This window comes from Sceloporus occidentalis, unplaced genomic scaffold (genome assembly GCF_023333645.1).
Source record: "Sceloporus occidentalis isolate IW3139 unplaced genomic scaffold, rSceOcc1.0.p SCAF_2, whole genome shotgun sequence".
NCBI classification, from domain to species: domain Eukaryota; kingdom Metazoa; phylum Chordata; class Lepidosauria; order Squamata; family Phrynosomatidae; genus Sceloporus; species Sceloporus occidentalis.
In genome coordinates this window covers 72,003,224-72,023,832 of record NW_028316982.1, presented here as the reverse complement: position 1 = coordinate 72,023,832, position 20,609 = coordinate 72,003,224, and the positions used below count along the sequence as shown (strand labels likewise).

The 20,609-nt window shown below is 39.4% G+C and overlaps 1 protein-coding gene across 5 annotated transcripts in view; it reads right to left on the bottom strand.

Annotated features, from left to right (window-relative positions):
- Nucleotides 1-20,609, bottom strand: part of ATRNL1 (attractin like 1) — a 686,837-nt gene that overhangs the window by 541,434 nt on the left and 124,794 nt on the right. For all 5 annotated transcript variants that reach the window (XM_089509984.1, XM_089509985.1, XM_089509986.1 and 2 more), the window contains 3 exons: nt 11,362-11,446; nt 10,112-10,320; nt 1,945-2,063 (listed from right to left, as the gene is read on the bottom strand). In XM_089509984.1, the coding sequence (XP_089366110.1) occupies nt 1,945-2,063; nt 10,112-10,320; nt 11,362-11,446 (413 nt within the window). The remainder of the gene's footprint in view (nt 1-1,944; nt 2,064-10,111; nt 10,321-11,361; nt 11,447-20,609) is intronic.

Here is a 20,609-nt window from a genome sequence, read left to right as displayed (position 1 = left end):
AATACACATTCATTTGGTATTATATCATGACTGTAAATGTAGCAGATGGAACCAATATAGCCTTTTAGGTTATAAACACATGTACTGTGGAATAAATCTTGCTGAACTCTATGGAGGTTACTTCTAAAAAGCATTTATATGGGATTACACTCTATGTATCTTCAGTTCAGTAAAAGAGTGAGAATTCCAGACTAAGGGTGGATACAGACAGCCCAAAGTGGGCTTCTTAAATCCGCCCCTTTTAGGCTGGTTCAGGGACAGGGCAAACAGATACCCAGACCCAATCCAACCAGATTCTGCCCCAAAAAGGAACAGATAAGATCCACTCCTTTTTGAGGCAGAAAGAAGCTGCCTTCTCCTGAAAAGCCAGTTTTTCCCTTGGAAAAGCCGGTTCTGGGGAAAGTGGCATCTAAGTGCCATGCCCCCAAGCAGGAGAGAAGCCAGCTCATGTGTAATCGCCGGTCCGGCTACCATCCCACTTGGAGGCATGGCACACCTAAACACCATGCCTCCAAGCCAGCCCCAAGTAGGCTCAAACGGGCTGTCTGTTCAGCCCCTAAATTAGAGACCTGTTCTAGCTAAAGCCTAACAATCTTATTAAACCCACATTTGTTGTATATGACTATTATGAATATTTCCTCAATTATAATTTGTCATACTTGGTCTCAGAACAGACAAGTCAGTAGGCCCCATTCTATGATAAAATGTGGATCTAATCCTACATTTAAGTTCAAGGACCTTAAGTTTCAGTTTAATAACAATAAACTTAATATTTCTACTCAATACAACTCTGCCTCAAAGATATTTTACTGTATATCTGTAATGCCTGAAGCTAATCAGTATGGGGTACAAACACATCAGAAGTATGAAGTCGAAGGCTTTCATGGCTGGCATCCATGTTTTTTTTTTTTGGGGGGGGGGGGTTGGGCTATGTGACCATGTTCTAGAAATTGTTTTCTTCCTGACGTTTCGCCAGCATCTGTGGCTGGCATCTTCAGAGAATGCTTTGCCTGAAAAAAGTTGGGTTGTATATATACTGTGTGAGCCTGGGAATGCAGGAGTGATTTGCATGTGCATTTGCTGAGTTAAAGTGAACAAAATTTGGCCACCAGTCCAGAGGAATAGCAAAATAAGGAATCAGCAAATGCAAATGGAAAATCATTCAAAGTCAGGGGCTTTCCCAGCAGATAACGATCACCAATTAGCAGACATTAATCCTCTTTTGCATTAGCCTCCCAGCCTGAGTCCAGCCATCAGCAACAGAACAATACACATGCAAATCACTCCTGCATTCCCAGGCTCACACAGTATATATACACCCAACTTTTTCCAGGCAAAGCATTCTCTGAAGATGCCAGCCACAGATGCTGGCGAAACGTCAGGAAGAAACTTTTCTGGAACATCCACATAGCCTGAAAAACCCACAAAAAACCATCAGAAGTGATTTGTTGAACTTTTGGGGTATATTAATAGTGCCCAGTGTTCTATGAGGAAATGAAGTGGTACTGAGCTTTTATTATACTTTCCTAGGAAAAAGATAGTGACTGCTTGTTATTTACAATTTCACTATCCATAATAGTTCAAGCAAGTTAGAAAGAGCTTTGCCTAAGATGAGAAGGCTGATATGATAACCCATAATTCCAAAATGGATAGATAAGAAGAACTCTTCAAATAATCTTGGTTGATTGTGAATGTCATCGAAGTCTTACATTATTTGCTTGACTGGTAAGGGAAATTGAAAAATACAGTGGTTGTATTAGTTCCATTATTTCTCTTCAAATTATATTAAATGTCTTTGCAATTAATATATGAAGAAGTTAATTTAGTATGTATTTCAAACATCTGATTGCAATGCAACATTTACATTTGATGGCACCAAAGAACAAGCTAATGGTTACAAAACAGTGTCATTAATGAAACAGCCACAAACTCATATATACTCACCACACTGCAGTTGCTATTTGCTGAAATGCACTTCTTGTCATCACACCACTGACAGCCATTTGTATTGGCAGTACAGCTGGCACAGTCTGCATATCTGTAACATCTGTCATCTACTGCAGCTATAACACAAATGAAAGGCAAAGCAAAGCATCAAGATGAGAGACAAAAGATGTCATACTTTTTAATACACACATTTTTAACCACCTGCTGGAAACAAAATTCATCACTTACTCATGACCTTCAGCCTAAGATAAAATTTGTTAACATGAAGCTAAACACATTTACCACATTTTATTCATACTCTGTCATATATTAACACTGAAGTATTTCTATCATAAGACTTGCCCCTTTACTCTTCTTGAAACAAAATGTGAAAAATCTGTGCCTAAATGTACTAGTGGTATTTTTCATTCTGAAATCTTTTTCATTAATTAAATGAGAGCTATCCCCCATCCCTTAAATTTACAAAGAAATGTATAGTGAAAGAAATGAAAGTGGCTTTATAGTTTGTGGCTGGCTAGAGCTTCTCTTTATTTACTATCTCTCTCTCTCTCTGGCTTTGCTTCGCGAACGAAGATTCAGGAAGGACTCATCCCGCGCTTTGTTCAAGCGCGTTGGCCAATTCGGGATAAACAGGTCCGGTTGCAGAAAGCACAGCAGAAAGTCTCCTTGGGTGATGTTTCCAGGTTGTGGTTCTTTCTGCGTTGTCGTTTCTCTTCGAGGCTCATTCGGCGTGAGCTTTCGAAGAAGGCCGCAGCGTCATGGATAGTGCGTCTCCATGCCTCCTGATGCGAGGCCAGAGAGGACCATTGTTGGTGATCTATCTGGCCAAGCCTGAGATGTTGTTTCAGGGAGTCCTTGTATCTCTTTTTTGGGGCGCCCCTCTTACACTGACCCGTGGCGAGTTCACCATAGAATTTTGGGGAGGCGATGGTCCTTCATCCTAGAAACGTGTCCTGCCCAGCGCAGCTGCGTCCTCAATAGCATGGCCTCAATGCTGGTGATCCCTGCTTGCTCGATGACAGCAACATTTGTCACATAGTCAATCCAATGTATGTTTAGAATTGTGCGTAAACAGCGCTGATGAAAGTGTTCAAGGAGTCGTAGGTGTTGGCGATAGGTGACCCATGTTTCAGACCCATAGAGGAGAATAGACAGTACAATGGCTCTATACACACTGATTTTTGTGCTTCGCCTCAAATGTTTGTTACTCTAGACTCTTTTGTGAAGCCTTCCGAATGCGCTATATGCCTTTGCCAGTCTGTGATCGATCTCTTTATCAATCTTAGCATCTGAGGAGATGATGCTTCCCAGGTAGGTGAACTGCTGGATGGACTTAAGCACAGATGTGCCTACGATGATGTGGGGATGGTAGTGTTCTGGTGCCGGCTGGTAGAGAATTTCCGTTTTCTTCAGACTGACTTCCAGCCCAAAGAGCTCTGCAGCTGTTGCAAAACAAGATGTGAGGCGCTGCAGAGCTGCTTCCGTATGGGCAACGAGGGCAGCATCATCAGCAAAAAGCAGCTCACGGACTAGATAGTTTAGAGTCTTAGTGCAGGCCCTCAGGCGGCAAGGTCAAGTTAATAACTAATGGTATAAAACAAGGTTGTGTTCTAGCTCCAACTTTATTTACAATCTTCTTCAGCATGATGCATCAAAGGGCTACGGCAGATCTCAACGAAGAAGACGGCATTTATATACGCTACCGTACTGATGGCAGCCTGTTTAACTTATTTACTATAGTCACATTATTATTCCATAAAGCTTTTAGAAATTGACTGGGATGGTCTTTTAATGGTGTTCTGTGCTGCTTTTGTTTTTCACGAAATTTTAATGGCTTTGCAAAGTATTTAATTACTTTTAAAATGACTTTTTAGAATTATACATTTTATTGATGATTTTGTAGTTTTCAAACTGTATTTTTAATAAATTTTACGTTGCCTTAAGTCACATTATTGGGGAAAAAGGCGGACTATACATGAATAAAATAAATATATAAAACTTGGCCTTAGTCATTTGGCCTAAGGCATCTGATGAGTTCATGTCTCAAAAGGAATGTTGAACAGCACACCAATCCAGGCAAAGTTCAATCTTCCATCTGCCATTCCTTCTTTCATCATAGAGCCACAGGAGCATAAAACATGATTTCAAAAAACTTTCAGCATGAAGTTGGCAGATGTTTGCCTTGTGAATGGCTCCATGTTTTGCTACAGGTTGAGTTTCCCTTATCTGAAACGCTTGGCACCAGAAATGTTTTGGATTTGGGATTTTTATTTTATTTTGGAATTCCTGTATAGTCAGCCCTCGGCATCCACAGGGGATACATTCTGGTGCCCCCGCGGATACCCCAAATCTGCGCATATGCAAGTTCTGTTGTCTCCAATGACAGCACATGGATGCAACCATGCCTCCATTGAGGATAACTGTGTCGCCACTGGGACCACTTTTGTGAGCCCATGAGAGCAAGAGGACTAGGACCAGCAAGCAGCACTGGGCTGGCCAGGTAGGTGCCTGCTACCCCAAGGAATGCTTCACCGGACACCAGAGGGCGCAGGCAGGTGAGGGTGCCTACCTGGAGAGGGGCACAAGGTGCCCACACTGCCCTTGTTACAGGACTGCTGGTCAACCCAGCTGCAGGTCCGCCTCACTGTCCTGTGCCCCCTGGAGCAGGTGGTACCAACTTTGCTCCTGCCAGCCAGGCAAGGGGTGCCCAGGGAGCAGAATACTGTACAATGTGTTTAATCATTTGTGAATGAAACAAGGAACTTTATTGCACAGGGCTCCAGCACGGACGGAGCCTGGCACAGAACGGAATGAGTGGGGGATGCATTTTACCACACACACAAGTCCGTCACTTGTTCCGTTCCGCTCTGTTCCGCTCCCAATCCGTCCCCAGAGGGGGCAGTTTTTGAGAACGGTTTAGAACAGTTCTCAAAAATTGCCCCCTCTGGAATAGATGGGGAACAGATGGGGAACGGAATGGAACAAGTGAGGGACTTGTGTGTGCAGTAAAATGCAGCCCCCACTCGTCCCTCATCCGTTCCGTTCCGTTCTGAGAGCAATCCTGTGCGATAAAGTTCAAAGTCTGAGTACATTGAAACATCAGAAAGAAAAGATGTCATTAGCTCAGTCACCCATGAAAAAAGTTTTTGTTTTTGGAATGTTTCAGATTTCGAATTCTGGATAAGGGGGACTCAACTTGTATTAACAGCATGTGCAATGAAAACTTGATAGGGAAAGCTCAGGGATCCCAACAAACAAAAGACAGCAACCCTGTACACAATATGACATTTGTAAGATAAGTGGCCCTAGGGTTAAGATAGGTGAGAAATGGGGAGGGTGTGAACCTCACAACAGTTTAAGGAGAAAAAACTGAAGGGCAGTACCCTCTCAGAAGATTCTCTACCAGTACTGTAGCATATGATGCACAATTTTAAGTACAGATATGAAAACAATCAACATGTTTATCTACGTTTGAGATTTACTGCTTATCTCATAATGTCTGTAAGTGTGAAAACAATCTCTTCCAGCAGGCCTATCCAAATGATTTTGAATCATGAACTTTAAAATTATGCATTGATGTTTTTAATAATCATCTGATCACAGAATTGTCTAGAATCATTGAGTTTGAAGAGACCACAAGGACCATCCAGTACAACTCCTTGACATTCAGAAACAGAGAATCAAAGCACTCCTCACAAATGGCCATCCAGCCTCTGTTTAAAAACTTCCAAAGAAGGAGACTCCACCAAACTCCAAGGCAATGCATTCCACTGCCGAGCAGCTCTTACTGTCAGGAATCTCTTCCAAATGTTTAAGTGGGATTTGTTTTCCTGCAGTTTGAATCTTTTGCTTTGGGTCCTAGTCTCTAGGACCCAAGCTTGCTCCATCCTCAATATGACAACCTTTCAATTATTTAACTATTTAAACATGACTTCCATACAACTGCTTAACCTCCTCTTCTCAAGGCTAATAATAGCCAGCTCCCTAAGCAACTTCTCATAGGGCATGGTTTCCAAAATTTCACCATTTTAGTCACCCTGCTCTGGAAACATTTCAGCTTATGAATATCTTTCTTGAATTGTGGTACCAAGAAATGGACAAAAAAATAATTTTATTAATTTTGGTCCAGCTCTCTAATCTACAACAGTCATTTTGAATTCTGATCCTGTCCTCAGAGGCATTAGCTACCGATCATAATTTGTTGTCATCTGCAAATTTGATAAGCATGGCCACTAATTTATCATCCAAGTAAATTATAAAGATACTGAATATTGTTGGTCCCAAGACAGACTCTTGTGGCACCCCACTAGTTGCCTCTCTCCAGGATGAAAAGGAGCCATGGGTTTGTTTAGTCAATCTATAACAGACCCACCTAATAGTAGCCTTGCCTAGCCAATTGAAACAGTCTTGCCTAGTCAACATTTTACTTGGAAAATACAGAGTACTGTACTGATAAACACGGTAAACTACACAATATGGTGAATATGCTCCAAAGGACAGTACATTACATTGAGATAATTTTCAAAACTATATTGTCACTTAAACTAGTACAGGCAAAACTCAATCACAAAATGTAATGGAAGAGCCAGGTTATATTTCTGAATACTGAGATCTCTTATTCTATCGTTGTGTTGGATATTACTCCCTCAGATCTCCTGGCCTACAGATTGAGTTGCCTAACCACCTGCCTAAGCACACAGTATCAAACAGATGAGATTAAAAAGCTCTAATAAACATATTTTTGGAATTCTGTCACTAAGTATATTCTTAATTTTGAAAAAATGCAGACAGCTTTTCAATTTCAACAGTAACATTGGGACTCACATTCCTGAGAAATACTGCAAGAAATACTGGTGGTGCAGTGGTTAAGTGCAGGTACTGTAGCCACAAGGTGGTGAGTTCGATCCTAGAGCTCCAAAGTTGACTCAGCCTTCCATCCTTCTATAGGGCCCCATTCCCACTGGGCAAAAATGTGGCTTATATTGCTGCGATTCTGACTCGGATTTTTTTTCCGAGTCGTATTCAAATCTGGTTCCTCATTCCCATTACGAAAGGGGGCAAACGGACTTGGTTTTTTTTTACCCATGTCCTCGTTCCCACTGAAATTTTATCGGTTGTAATTTGAAGCAGACTTTTTTGCTTCCCGTTCCCATTGCCCTTCCAGAACCTCTTTTTTTAAAGCAGCTGTCAATCAAGCGCCTAAGTGCTTGACGTCACAGCCAATCAATCACTTAGGTGCTTTTCCCCTCTGAGAAAGGGAGAAGGAGCCCCTATTCCCCCAAGTCCCTTTGCCTCCCAGGCTCTCCTGTGTCTTCCCAGAGTCCCTCTGGGAAAGAGAAAAGGGAGCCTCCATTCCCCAAAGTTCCTTCGCCTCCCCCATTCCTCCCTGGGCTGTCTGGGGGGCAATCAAGCAGGCATGTAAAAAAAAGAAAATAATAATAGTTAAAAATGGTGTACAATGGGTCTCCTCACATGTCGATCTATGCATGTGGAGCAGGGGGAGGTTGCAGGAGGGCGTAATGTGTTTACCGTATTTGGAGGTCAATGTAGCAATTTGCTGTGTTTGGACACCCAACAGAGTGCCTAGGTCAGTGATGGTGAACCTATGGCACGCGTGCCAGAGGTGGCACTCAGAGCCCTCTCTATGGGCACATGCACCATCGTCCCAACACAGACTTCACTAGAGTTTGTCATTAGAAATCCAGAGGTATGTGGTACTTTGCAATAAATAAGTGGGGTTTGGGTTGCAGTTTGGGCACTCGGTCTCTAAAAGGTTCTCCACCACTGGCCTAGGTGATCGAAAGCTTAATTTTTACAAAAATTAATTTGTCTACACATGCGATCGCCTTACCCTGCTTCCCACTCCACCGGGGGAAAGGCAAATGGGAGAAAATGGTGCCGGTAATGCGGGAAAGAGAACAAGCGGGTGACACCCCCAGGCCAGCCCCTTGAGCACTGCTCCTCCCATCCCAAGTTCCCAAATCAGACACCCTTTCGTTCCCATTCATTTGCCCCGAATCAGACTCAGGAAGCGCAGGAAAAACCTCTAAAAATGTACACCCTTTTTAAACTAGTTTATCAAACACTGATTCGGGTCTTCCAAGGAAAAATCAATTACATGGGGATCAGATCCAAATTGCAATGGGAACGAAATCAGCGCAATGAGGATCGAATGGGTGTTCAAATGGGAACGATGCATCCATAATTCGATTCTTGATCCGCGTTATAAGCCAGTGGGAATGGAGCCCAGGTCAGTAAAATAAATACCCAGCTTGTTGGGGGCAATTAGCTTACAAATTGTAAACTACTTACAGAGTGCCGAGTTCACTGATATGTGGTATAGAAATGTACATGCCATTACTATTACTATTAATGTTAAACATGTGCCTATTTCCTTTTGGATATTGTAGAAAGACCTATTCACTAGCTCTTCACACAACATCCAACCCCGAACCCTCCAGCAGCTGTTTACTCACTGGAGATCTGGAAGAGTGGCCCCACTTTTTTTTCCTGTTGCTGCAGAACTATAGCCAGGCATTTCTTGATTTCCTCAACCTCAGTCCTTACCCAATGCATAGCCTTGGCAGTATCCACAGGGCTTGCATCAGGACAGTGGAGAAACACAGCACAGCACATTCAGAGTATTAAACTGTTTACTTAGAAGCCCCACTAATTTAAATGGTTTTGTTCCCCAGAGAGGTTATCATGGAAAAGCAGTCCTGGTCACATTTAGTTCCATGACTAGTGTGTTATATTTGTAATTAAATATAAGGAAACACTGAGATATCACAACAATTGTAGAAATGGTAAAAATAGAGTTCTCAAATGAGTTTATTCTTCTTGTTCAGTTAATTCTAGATAAGCAAAAGATAAGCAAAGCAAATACTGGTGTTAAGTTTCAACTCTATATCAGGAATGGGCAACACGTAACCTGGTGGCCCAAAATGGCCTTTATTCTTAGAAACCAGACATGACAGAAACTTTAGAAAGTAAAGGGTAAAGAGTCCAGGCTAGATTCCTAATGAAAAATATCAATCTGAATTTCATTTAGAATGGAAATAAAATGATTTTACAGCTATATACTATCAGTTTGAGAACACAATTATAGGAATAGGTTCATATTCAGAAAAAAGATTATCAACAACAAAAAGAGAGCCCAGTAAACTTGGTTTAAATGAGTACTGGAGGAAAGGAAAACAAAAATTTTAAATCCACATCAATTGTTGATAAAGAAATGTGTTTATCACTAGCATTGTCTGAGCTGAAATGGAAGCAATCATTTTAATCATCTGCTAAGGGAAACTAAGAGGCTCACTAAAATATTCTCAAGTGGTTGCTGCAGGAAAAAGCTACCAGTAAACCAAATTTATGTCAAAATTCAACTGCCAGCACCACCTCCTGTTTCAATCATGTCATCAGATGCTCTCCTATATTTGAAATCTTTTATTACATTCTGATTTCTTGACACATCTATTTCAAACTCCTCGTCTTATCAGAAAGGCCACAAGAGCCTTCCCACATGCTTCCTTTACTCTTGTTGTTTCCAAGGACCTTTCATTTTACTTCAGCTTTTAGTCCGGCATTCATATCTCATCTCTTTCATTTTTATTTGTGAGGTTCCCAATAACTGAAGAAATGTGTCCCCCCTCCCATCCAAAATGTATCATCTTTTGCCCTGAAAAACCTTTCTGCTTTAACAACTAAAAAAAAAAAAAAACCCTGAATGAAATTGACAGTAATCAACACTTGCACCAGATTTTACTTTGACGCTTAAATTGTCTTGATATTGATTTTAAGAAAGGCATTATGTTTTGCACCATTTGTTGCAAGTAACAGACAGCTTTTTTAGAAACATGGAAACATTTCTTGAAGCACATGCCACATGCATCACATGCTTCATACATATAGAAAAATGGGATCATGGCTTCTGACCTTGCCCAGTACATACATTCAGCAGATCCAAGAAACACTATGGCGTAAACTTTCACATACATAGACACTGTTCTGCAATATCAGAACCTTAGACTATCAATTTGGCAAATTAGGCACTTTTGCACCTTATGGTGAATACACTTACTTATCTTGGTAGAGCAATCCCACCACTCTATGCATGCAGCCAGTTTATTGTGTAACCTATTACTGTTGTTGTAAGGAATATGCTCACCTGTTTTTTTGGGACACTTTGCTCTAAAAATGTTATTAGCATGTCCAGATTCCCATGAAACACAGTGATTTTTGTTCCATAAGCACCTTAAGCCTGGTCCAGCAGTTTTACAAAGCTCTTCATCTCTGAATGCCTCACAATTGGGAGGTTTATACACAAGAATGTCATTCAACAAAATGCTTGAAAAGCCTCCAAATATATACATGGACCTATTAAGTAAAATGCAGTAATATTACATTTCTAAAAAAGGATATATACTGTTCAAAGCCTTATTTACCATAACCCTTATTTACTATATCTATTTATGTATCTATATATGTGTAGCCAACAACAATATACATAACTGCTTGACCTAGCCAACTCCTACCAGACCAGATGCACACTAAAGCACAATGGCTTACGTAGCAGAAAGTTAAGCACACACTCAGCTTTCCAACTAATATAAACACTATTAACCTTTGCTTTATAACATATGATATGATAAAACAGTGTAAGCCTTATTTTGTTTAGAGCATAATATTTTTGTTAAAAAAGATTGTTATTTTAACGTGTTGAGTGCTTCCGGTCTAATATAGGAGTGAGCAACTATCAGGACTTGCACAGGCCCAACATGGGACACTGGATGGTCATAGCTTCGAACATGTTCCCTGCCCACCCCCACCCCCACCCCCACAAACACTTTCTAAAACTAAAAGTCCTCTGCAATTTTGTGCAGAAATTGTTCTCCATGCCGATAGGGGTCATGGGAGCTATTTCTAACCCCCCTCCAAAAAAAAAAAAAAAAAATCTGTCAAAAGACATGCATGCTGTGGCTATAGGAACACACATACCCCCCCAGTCAGACATTCTCCATCCCTATTTTATATGTTCTAATAGAACAATCTGTCTATGCTTTCTAACATTGCTTTTATATATCATAAAATATTGAATGCCCAAGAAATACTTCCCCTATCCCCCCAAAAAGCCTAATTCGTACTGCTGGCAATTATGGATGCATCATTTTAATATTTAAATCAGTATACTCTGCCATACAAAATGGATAACAATGTTCATGATGAGTGCTACTCATTTTCAGGTTAATCCAAACCCACCCTAAGTCTTTTCAATAGATATAAAACCATTGTAGGATACTATACACAGCACAAGAGTAAAATGAGAAAATGCTGTATAGCCTACAAAATACAAACAATAATTGACAGATGTAAATACAGAGAATATTTTAAAGAGACCTTTTTGAAATATGTATTTACCCATTGCTGACAATTGCAGAGTGACCAAATCTGTTCACATCCCGATGAAGATTAGGTTTAGGAAGAATTTTCCATTCATCACAAGCTGGTAAGACAAGATAAGAGAAAATAATTTTCTGTCATTAATCTTAAAAAAAAATCCCAACATAAGCACAAACTATGACAACAGCAGAATGACCAAAATTTGTTCACATTCTGATGAAAATTAGATTTTAGAACTATTTGTCATTCATCAGTGGTTAACAATGTAAAATAAAACAATACAATTTCCTGTTATTAAGATTTAAAAGAAAATAAATTTATTTGCATAAACTATGAATAATAATAATAATAATAATAGTATTTGCATAGCACGTTCAAGTGTTCAAAATATTTTATATACTGTACACTGTTTTGGGATTATATATACAATAATCGTACAAAGTAAATTAGCATTATTACCCCTTACTGCAGATATGGACCTGAAGTTAACAGATTGTGATATCTACCTTTTGCCAAGGTAGTAATCTGGTGGTATCATGACAGAGGTAATATTTGTAAAAGATTTGGTTTCCTCATTCAGAAATATAACTTAAGAGATGAATGGGATTCTGAACTACCTGTCTCTCAGCTTAGAAGTCACTGGGATGCAGGAATGTTTTAGGGCTCATTCCCACTGCTGTTCACTCCGAAGCAGGATTTGGGGCAAACGACTTTCGTTCCCATTTGAAACTGCTTCTGATCCTCATTTGATTGATCCCAGGAGGAAAGAAGCAGGGCAAACACAAATAACCCATGGTGACTTGATAGTGCGGTTTTTGCTGTTCTATTCACAGGAACTGATCCTTAAGCGAGTCAAATAAGTGGGAACAACACTTGGAATCACAGCATTCAGGAGGGGAGGGACAAATGACAGGTGTTAACTATCCCTCCTCAATTTATGACAGATCCACAATTCCCCCCCCCCCCCAGTCAGTGCTGCCTTTTTACTTGGTTTTTTTAAAATTCAACTAAGTACATATTTGATTGATTGCTTTTGCAACTACTTGCAAAGGCATTTAGTTGCTAAAGCAACTAATTGCATATGCGTTCAATTTAATTTTAAAAAAATTGCCCTCCATTTCTCCCTTCCCTGGCCTTGCCCCAGCAGTCCCCCGTTTATCCCTTCCCTGGCCTTGCTCTGTCCTCCACTTCTCCAACCTACCCGAGGCAGACAGGCAGGCAGGCAGCCCCACAAGGAGGGGAAAGTCATGACAGTGGCAGCAACAATGGCTCCAGCCGCAGCAGCAGCAACAACAACAGTTACAGGCTGGGATTCAGGAGGGAAGCAGGGGGAGGGGGGCTTTGCTTGATGACAGCTTGGTGAAGGAGCATCATCTCGCCCTAGAGTGCTCTGCACCACTCCCTCCCTGAGGATTCCCTTCCCAGGTAAGGAGAAGCAGCAAAAGGGAAGGGAAGGGAGAGAAAGAAGGGGGCAGGAAGGAGGGAGCACCAGAGACACACGCAGGCCTTCCAGGACCTTTCCTCCTCTCGCTTCTTCCTCCTCCGTCCCCAACTCGGGGGCTTCTTTCTCCCTCCCTCCCTTCCTTCCTCCTGACATCAAATGATTGACATATGAAGCGGCACAAATGGGAAAAAGAATCATGCCAAAAAAACCCACGCTCACTCTGGAGTACATAAAATCTTGTTTGTAGTGGGAACAAGGGGCCTTTTGGGATCGATTTCTGACACGCAGCCAAGATGAATCAGAAATAGAGTCATCCTTCCAATGGGAATGCCCCTTTAGAGTCCTCTATAATTATGCTGAGCCCTCTGGGACAACTATCCAAAACAATCATAGAAAGGTACTGGTAAGTCTCTGACATGATACCATCTTTAGCACTCCAAGAATTCCCACCTCAAGATGTTGAAGGGGAACAATGTTCACAAATATTTTATGTACCAGGCCTACAAGCTCCTGCCCCCTCAGCTGAAAAGGCTCTTCTAAGTACATCAAACGGTTCTTCTGAATACATCAATACATAGTAAAACAAAACATATTAAAATAAAATCAAACCAACTAGTTACGGCACTTTCATAAAGGACATTCTTATGAAAAATTTCATGATGGAGTTATAGTAGGAACAGCAGCAAAATATGTTGCATATTTTGAACCCTAAATGTGAAATGTAAGTCAGAAAATAGCAAAACATAGGACTTTATCACATTAGTGAGATTCCACAGGGAAAATGGGAGTTAAATGAGATTTAAAGCAAAGAAAGCCCGAAAATGCCCAAGGTTTACCACACGACGTCACAGTTACCATGAAATAGTGCGAAGTTAATCTGAACGCAGAGAAAACTAGCAGCTTTTTCCTTTCAGAACAACCCGAATTTAAAAAGGCTGCTGTTTTTCTGCTTTGCGTTCAGATTAACTTCGCGTTATTTCACTTCGGCAGTCCCCTAGTATGATAAACTAACCAAATTTGCAAGTTTGGTTTAAATTAAAATGTACTTTAAATCGTGTTTAACTCCCGTTTTCCCATGAGATCTCCCCTAGTGTGATAAACTCCATTATCCACTTATATACACAAAAAGATGTCTTATGAAGTACCAACAATTAATACATAAGACCCACTGTTGTCTGCAGTAAAAGATAAGAAATTGAATCTTTCACTAGCGATGGGTAACAGAGTCCTCCATAATAATTCAAGAGAACCAGGTCATACCTAGCTCTGCCTCTAAGCACAGGGTGATATCTGGTGCTTTAGAAGAAACAGCTAGGATATGAGTATTAGCTGCTCACTAAAATGAGCTTTCTAAAGCAGTAGTTTCACTCTGCCTTGTGCAGGAATGGAAATCATGGTATTACCTCAGACATAATTGGACTGCAACATCCATGATCCCTCACTATTAGCTATTCTGGCTAAGGCTGCCAGAATCAACCACATCTGGACGGCTGCATGTTCCCATTCCTAGCCTAGCAGGAGGTCCAGCCTTGGGGAAACTATACTAATGTTATCTCTAATGATTCAATGAAGGAAAGGTGACGTTTGTACTTCTGTTTGCAGTGGAAGTGCAATTTGAAAAATTATTCTGAAATCTTCAATTTCATTTTGTTTCTTATAAATTCAACATGATACACCACCAGAATCCCAATTTCTTCTCCAAAAAAGTCTCCTACCAAAGAATAATAATAATTGTGTCTCTGTGTGTACTTTCCTATTACCTGTAGTTAAGAAGTGCAATTGTCTAGGATATAAGAGGCGGTTGCCTACCATGTGTAAATTCTTGGCACATAGCCATGATGGATATCAAAAGGGCTTCAACATAGGTCTCAGATAACCCTTACACCGGTGAATAATCTTCCTAAACTAAAGTCAGGATGCTGCTGTGCTATCTCAGAGAAATTGGAAAAATCATAGTTTTCTTTGAGAACTGATCCAAAGTAAACCAAATCAACATTACATCATGATTTCCAATGCATCTGTCATTATCACAAATACATATACTTATTTTTATTCAAGAAGCTCTCTTGTTTGTGGTCTCATGTTTGCATGGCCCTGGAGATGCTGGGAACTGAATTTGGGATCTTCTGCATATTAACGATCATGTTAAGGATCATGTTCATGTTCACTAAGACCCTGTACAGACCGGCGCTTTGGGCTGGCTGGGGGTCAGAGTTGGGGCATACCATTTCCACAGAGCGTGCCCCGGCTCCACGACGCTTGCCCCAGGGCACCATGATTCCACATGCCACTCCACATGGTATGCGACATCACCCTTTCGGGCTGTTTATACAGCCCTTCAGCTATGATCCCTCAATGAAGGCCTTGTTTCAGAATTCTGACTTCAAAATAGCTTCACTATTCCATATTAAATTGGCTCTGCCCAGAAGATATTGTTATGAGAAATGATGTTATCTTCCAAAATTTTGATGTGGCCCTAAAATAGAACTGCAGAATCTGCCATGGATCCTAAGCGAATGGATCGAGTAGGCCAGTTCTAATTTACAGATCAAAGTAGCTAGGTTTGAGGAGTTGCAGCAGAAAAATTCACACCTCAAAATGGAACATTAAGGATATCTTCTGGCAGGGCTAAGAGCAAGAACAATTCTCACCTCTGGAGTCAAGTCAATCTTTGCTATGTAGATTTGGGTTTCTTTGATAGTAAAACAATCTTCGCTTCAGGGCTAGATCTGGTTCAGTGTGCTGGTTAGAATTCCTAGTGTTTCCATGCCACTTTGAATTTTGACTTAGCTCCAACCCGTTGCTACTCCCCCCCCCCCATCACTTCCATGCAGCTTGAATCCAAAGGCATCATTTCATTATTGTAGCAGCCTAGTCAGGTAAATATCACCCTTACAAAGACTCTTGTCCTTTCAACAACTAATTCCTTTATTCCTGAGTTCTTCAATGTGTGCGTGATTAAAAGGTTGTCTTAAGAGTGTGTGTTTCCCCCAATAAATTTGCAAACATTTGAAATACTTTGTCTCTGCCATCTCCTCATTCCTAGCTACCTTCATAGAAACAGGGTTGATCCCAGAATGAATTAACTGAGCTAATTAAAATTTCCCAAGTCCAAGTTTATTCATAATACTGTTAGCAACAACATTCACCCTTTCAGCCTTGCTCTCTTAAGAGCATGTTATCATCCTGGCTCAAGGGTCAACAAGTGCAGTTACAGAAACATCAATTGATCTTTCACCAAGAATGGACTGATTCAAAACCTATACCTAGATCCAACATATGGGGCAAAAAAACAAAACCAATCAGGATTATTGTGCTTCACAGTTTACCGCTATCTTCTTGCTGGTGAGTCAAGCAGTAATAAATAGCATCAAGCATGTTTGGCAAAAAGGCTCTTCCCTGAGAGAACAGATTAAAGAAACACTTCAAAGAAGTGTCACCACCAATCAAAATAGGTGGTGATTGCAAATACTGGAGCAAGGAGATGGTGATATTAAAAGCATGTTATTGCCCCTATTCCAATGCCTATCAGTCTCAGATTCACTTCTCTTGTATAGATTATAAGACCTTTAGATAGCGAATGATGTTATTTATTGGAAAATAAAAGTGACGAACAATTATGAATTCAACTTCTATTTCAGGAACATTTTTTCATGTGAACTATACAAGACAGACATATTTTATCACACCAGCTTCCCAGCAAGATCTTTCAATTATGCTATAAATTCAAGTGTCTTCAAGATCCTATAATTCAGTGAATGTCTCAGACAGCTTACTAGAGCACACAGGAAGATCTATGCACACAGTGACTGAGGGGAAAGAACTTTCTGCAAATAAAATTCATACACACTATTCATTTTCATTTGAGCAGGGGTTAGGGTAGTTCAGGGGCTTTGTCCATATTGAGGGGGGAGAGATTGGTTTTAGCACTGAAGAAGAACCATAAAAATCATTATTAAAAGCCAGGTTTAAGATAAGGAATCCGTGCAGCCTCCAGATATAATAATTCCCTGCTTGCTCATGTTATTTGTCAAACTGGCAGGTCTTTTCAATAGACTATAGAAAGAAAAAGAAACATGTTACAAATAGCCTTTCTTCTTATCTTCGCTACCCTTCTCAATAACTGCTAAACACTGAACAGAGCTCAGTGCTAGAAAAATAGTTTTGTTCAATGTTAAAAAAAATCTGAGTAAAGCTTTTCTGAAAAGCACATACTCATTTACTTCAAATATAGCTTTTTCAAAGGAGCTACACATTTAACATAGGGTGCTATCTAATCTGACTTCAGTGAAACCTATTTCAGCTTATTGTTACCTAAAGCAAACCATGCCAACATTTAGTGCAAAATGTGTAACTTTATAAAGTCTGTTTATTTGTCTGTTATACACCAATCCTAAATACAGTCATTGAAAATACAAAGGTGTTAGCATGTTTAGTACAATCTTATTGATTAAAGTGACCTTAAGGACATTAAGTTTTTCAAGAATGCAAGTAATTATAGATGCTATTTTTAAAGGTGCTGTGCTAAAACAAAACTATATGAGAGGCACACACCACACTCTAGATAACTGAGTTTCACTGAAAATAAAAATTGCTTCCATATCCTCTGAAACAGAGTATAGCCAGGAACCATTATTCCGCATGGACTTAAAATATCTGTTTGTTTGTTTTGTGCTTCCAGACTCTAGATGGCAAGACCAATAAAATACTTAAGTTTGGCACAAGAATGAGAAACTTCTTTTCTACTTTGCTCAATGTCAGATATATCTTATTCTTTATTCTGGTCATAAAAAGAGCCTTTTCTCAGCAAAACATAAGGCCAGGCCTGTTTGAAATATCATACAATAAATTATAACTACTACTATAACATCAACACTACAGCCTATATATAAAACAATACATTCTCTCTCAAAAACAAACAAGTCAGGTTGTGTCAACCCCAGAAAGCAATCAAAATCTATCTATCTGCTATCATGATTTTGCTTTTCTAATTATAGAGCTATAAAGAGCTAATTGTTAATGCAGGTTGCACCAGAGCTATATCTACAACTTTTAAGTATTCACAAATAAATGGTTTGTACTCTACTGCAGCTGCTACTTTACATTTTGAGAGATAGTATGTTCATAATCAGAAAATCCTGCATAAATGTGGAATCACCTACTCCATTTTTTCCCTATTAAATTACACTCTGTGTTGCTTTTAGGGCAATATTATATTGACTATTGCTTAAAACATAGTAATGGAACATTTCACCTCAAAACTCTTCTGATATTTCTATTTTGGTACTACCACAGGGATCCAACATTTAATTCAGAAGGCCTGGGGGAGTAAGCAGTGAAATGTCAATTTAACTATGGGTTCTGTTCATAAAGGGAAAACTAAATTATATCAATTTCAGTAAGCCTACTATAAATATCTGAGCAAATTCAGGTGTACAATTGAGCCTCCAGCAGTATAGCTGAAGTGATTACTTCTAGTGTCATCATAACCTCTTTTCCCCAAACACTGCATCTTCATCATCTGTGTGTAGAAAGCTACTGGATGGCATTCAGCTATTTTGGCAGAATTGCTGATTTGTTTGGTTTTTTAGGTACATTTCTAGTCCTTCAGGCATGAAGAACAAATTAAGAGAGTATTAGCTGTGGGTCAGAGTGAACAGACAGCCTCCTTTTCCAGTACCTGTCCTACATTTCATCCTTCTGTCGAGGAGAAATTCCAAAATCTTGTCCATTTTGAGCATGACTAAGAAGCACATTGAGTAATACCATATTTGCTGTCCCCCTTCGAGAAATGCATCTACTTGACAGCCTGTCCTCAGAGCAAATAGGAGGATATACCTGATCCTTCTAACATAATTTTTGTTAGGAGCAACAGCTGACAAGACTTGCCCACAGAGCCTGGGGCACATTTGTTTCTCAGAGGGGAAAGGGACAGCAAATGTTTTAGGCAATGGGCTGATTGAGGACACAATGCAAATGTTGAAAGGGTTTTTTCCTTAACTTTGGCACAATGGGCAAATGAAAGGGATAATTTAAATTAAGATTTAGTCAAGATTTGTTGCTATTAGAGTAGAATTTTAAGCATTTCTCTTGCTTAGAGTTATATAAGTAAATTGCAAGCCAACAGTTATTTTAGTGGAGATATGTTCATCATAAAAATACAGCTGAGAAAATATTATAGTATATGTAATATAGTTGTAAATAAACTATATGAAATGAATTTATATTTATATAAATGTTTTTAGCTTTCATTTTGTAATGTCCTACATTTTTCTTTACATTTTCCTTGTACTCCTTTGCTGTTATGACTGCTTTAGGTTAGCTTTGAAACATTTGTAACACATTGCTCTAAAGGTCAAAGCTGCTTTCAAAATAATTAAAGTAACAAGAAACCAAATTCAAAAGAGCTGTAGCAATATAATATATTAATATAATATATTAGAAAATGTAAGTTTTATATTGTCTAGTCTACAAAGAGCCACAAGATCAGAACACAAGTCAAAAATGCTTTAAGGAGACTATTTCACAGTTCAAGTCACTTGAAGAAAACATCATACTATGGAACTGGTTACATCACATATGAAGCCTGGTGCACCACAAAAACATAAGGGTTATACCAAATGCTGTCTTTCTTTAGCAGAACTTGCTTCCACTACCTAGACCTCTGAATTATATCCTGTTCCATTTCAAAAAGCCTTGCAACCTTCCAGAGCCCTGGAGGGGGTTATCAATAATAGGTATGACCCCACTTGTGCTGAACCAAAGTGCTTTCTAATAATGCAAGGCCATAAATCCATTCACATGAAGAGGGAAAATCCCTTAGGCATATAACCCTAAACTTAAACCTAAGAAAGGCTTAGCTCATCTTGAACAACTCTAAGAATTTAAACATGTCTTGCAGGATATGTTTCCAGGCTAGCTGAAACTTTGAGTTGTTTTGTCTGCATCCTTCTCCCCATTAACTAAATTTCTATAATAGCTGATCCTACTGGTTACAGAAGTACACATAACCGTAGCTTTTTTTTCCATAAAGGGGCAGAGCACACTAAAGAAATAAAATTGATATAAATAACCTCCGGGGTTTGTTGTTTACCAAGGAGTCAAGTAAGGTTTCTTAGACTAATCAAATATGGAAACTGAGACCTCATCTATCCTAAAATGACCTGCCACTTCCAGAATTTGAGGCATTTAGAAACAAAAATGTTAAGAAGTCAGAAGAGTCCTTGCACTATCCTTGTAAATCATCCCAATAGCAGGGAACATCACTAAAGATGAAAAAAGAAGCTACTGTCAGTGACCATATTCAAACTCTAATTGTTCTGCTTGAGCATTTTTCATCACAGTCATAACCATATAATCCAACAATATTGTAATTTGAGAAATCCCATCTATCAGACCTTGTAGAACATTAGAATTATACAGATTTACTATGATCAAAAGCTGCTCATGAAATGAACAGGGCATCAGTTTTTACAATACAATATTTAAGGGTAGTACTGGATAGCTTTTGAAGTTGCCCCTAATTAATTTAGCACATTAATATTTTTCCTATCTGCAACAGGCCCAAGGCAGTTATCGAAATGTATAAAAGAATACCTTTACAATAAGATGTAAAAAAACATATTTAACATCCAGAAATAGTGAATATGTGGGGAAGGGTATTTACTAAAACTATGTACAAACTTTGGAATTCATGAAATACAAGTTATTGGAATATATTATACTGTATAAAATAGCTGACGAAGATGAAGAAAATCCTGCATCTATATTCCTGAATTATGAAAAATGCATTCTGGGTCTGAATAAACAAACTGTTACAACT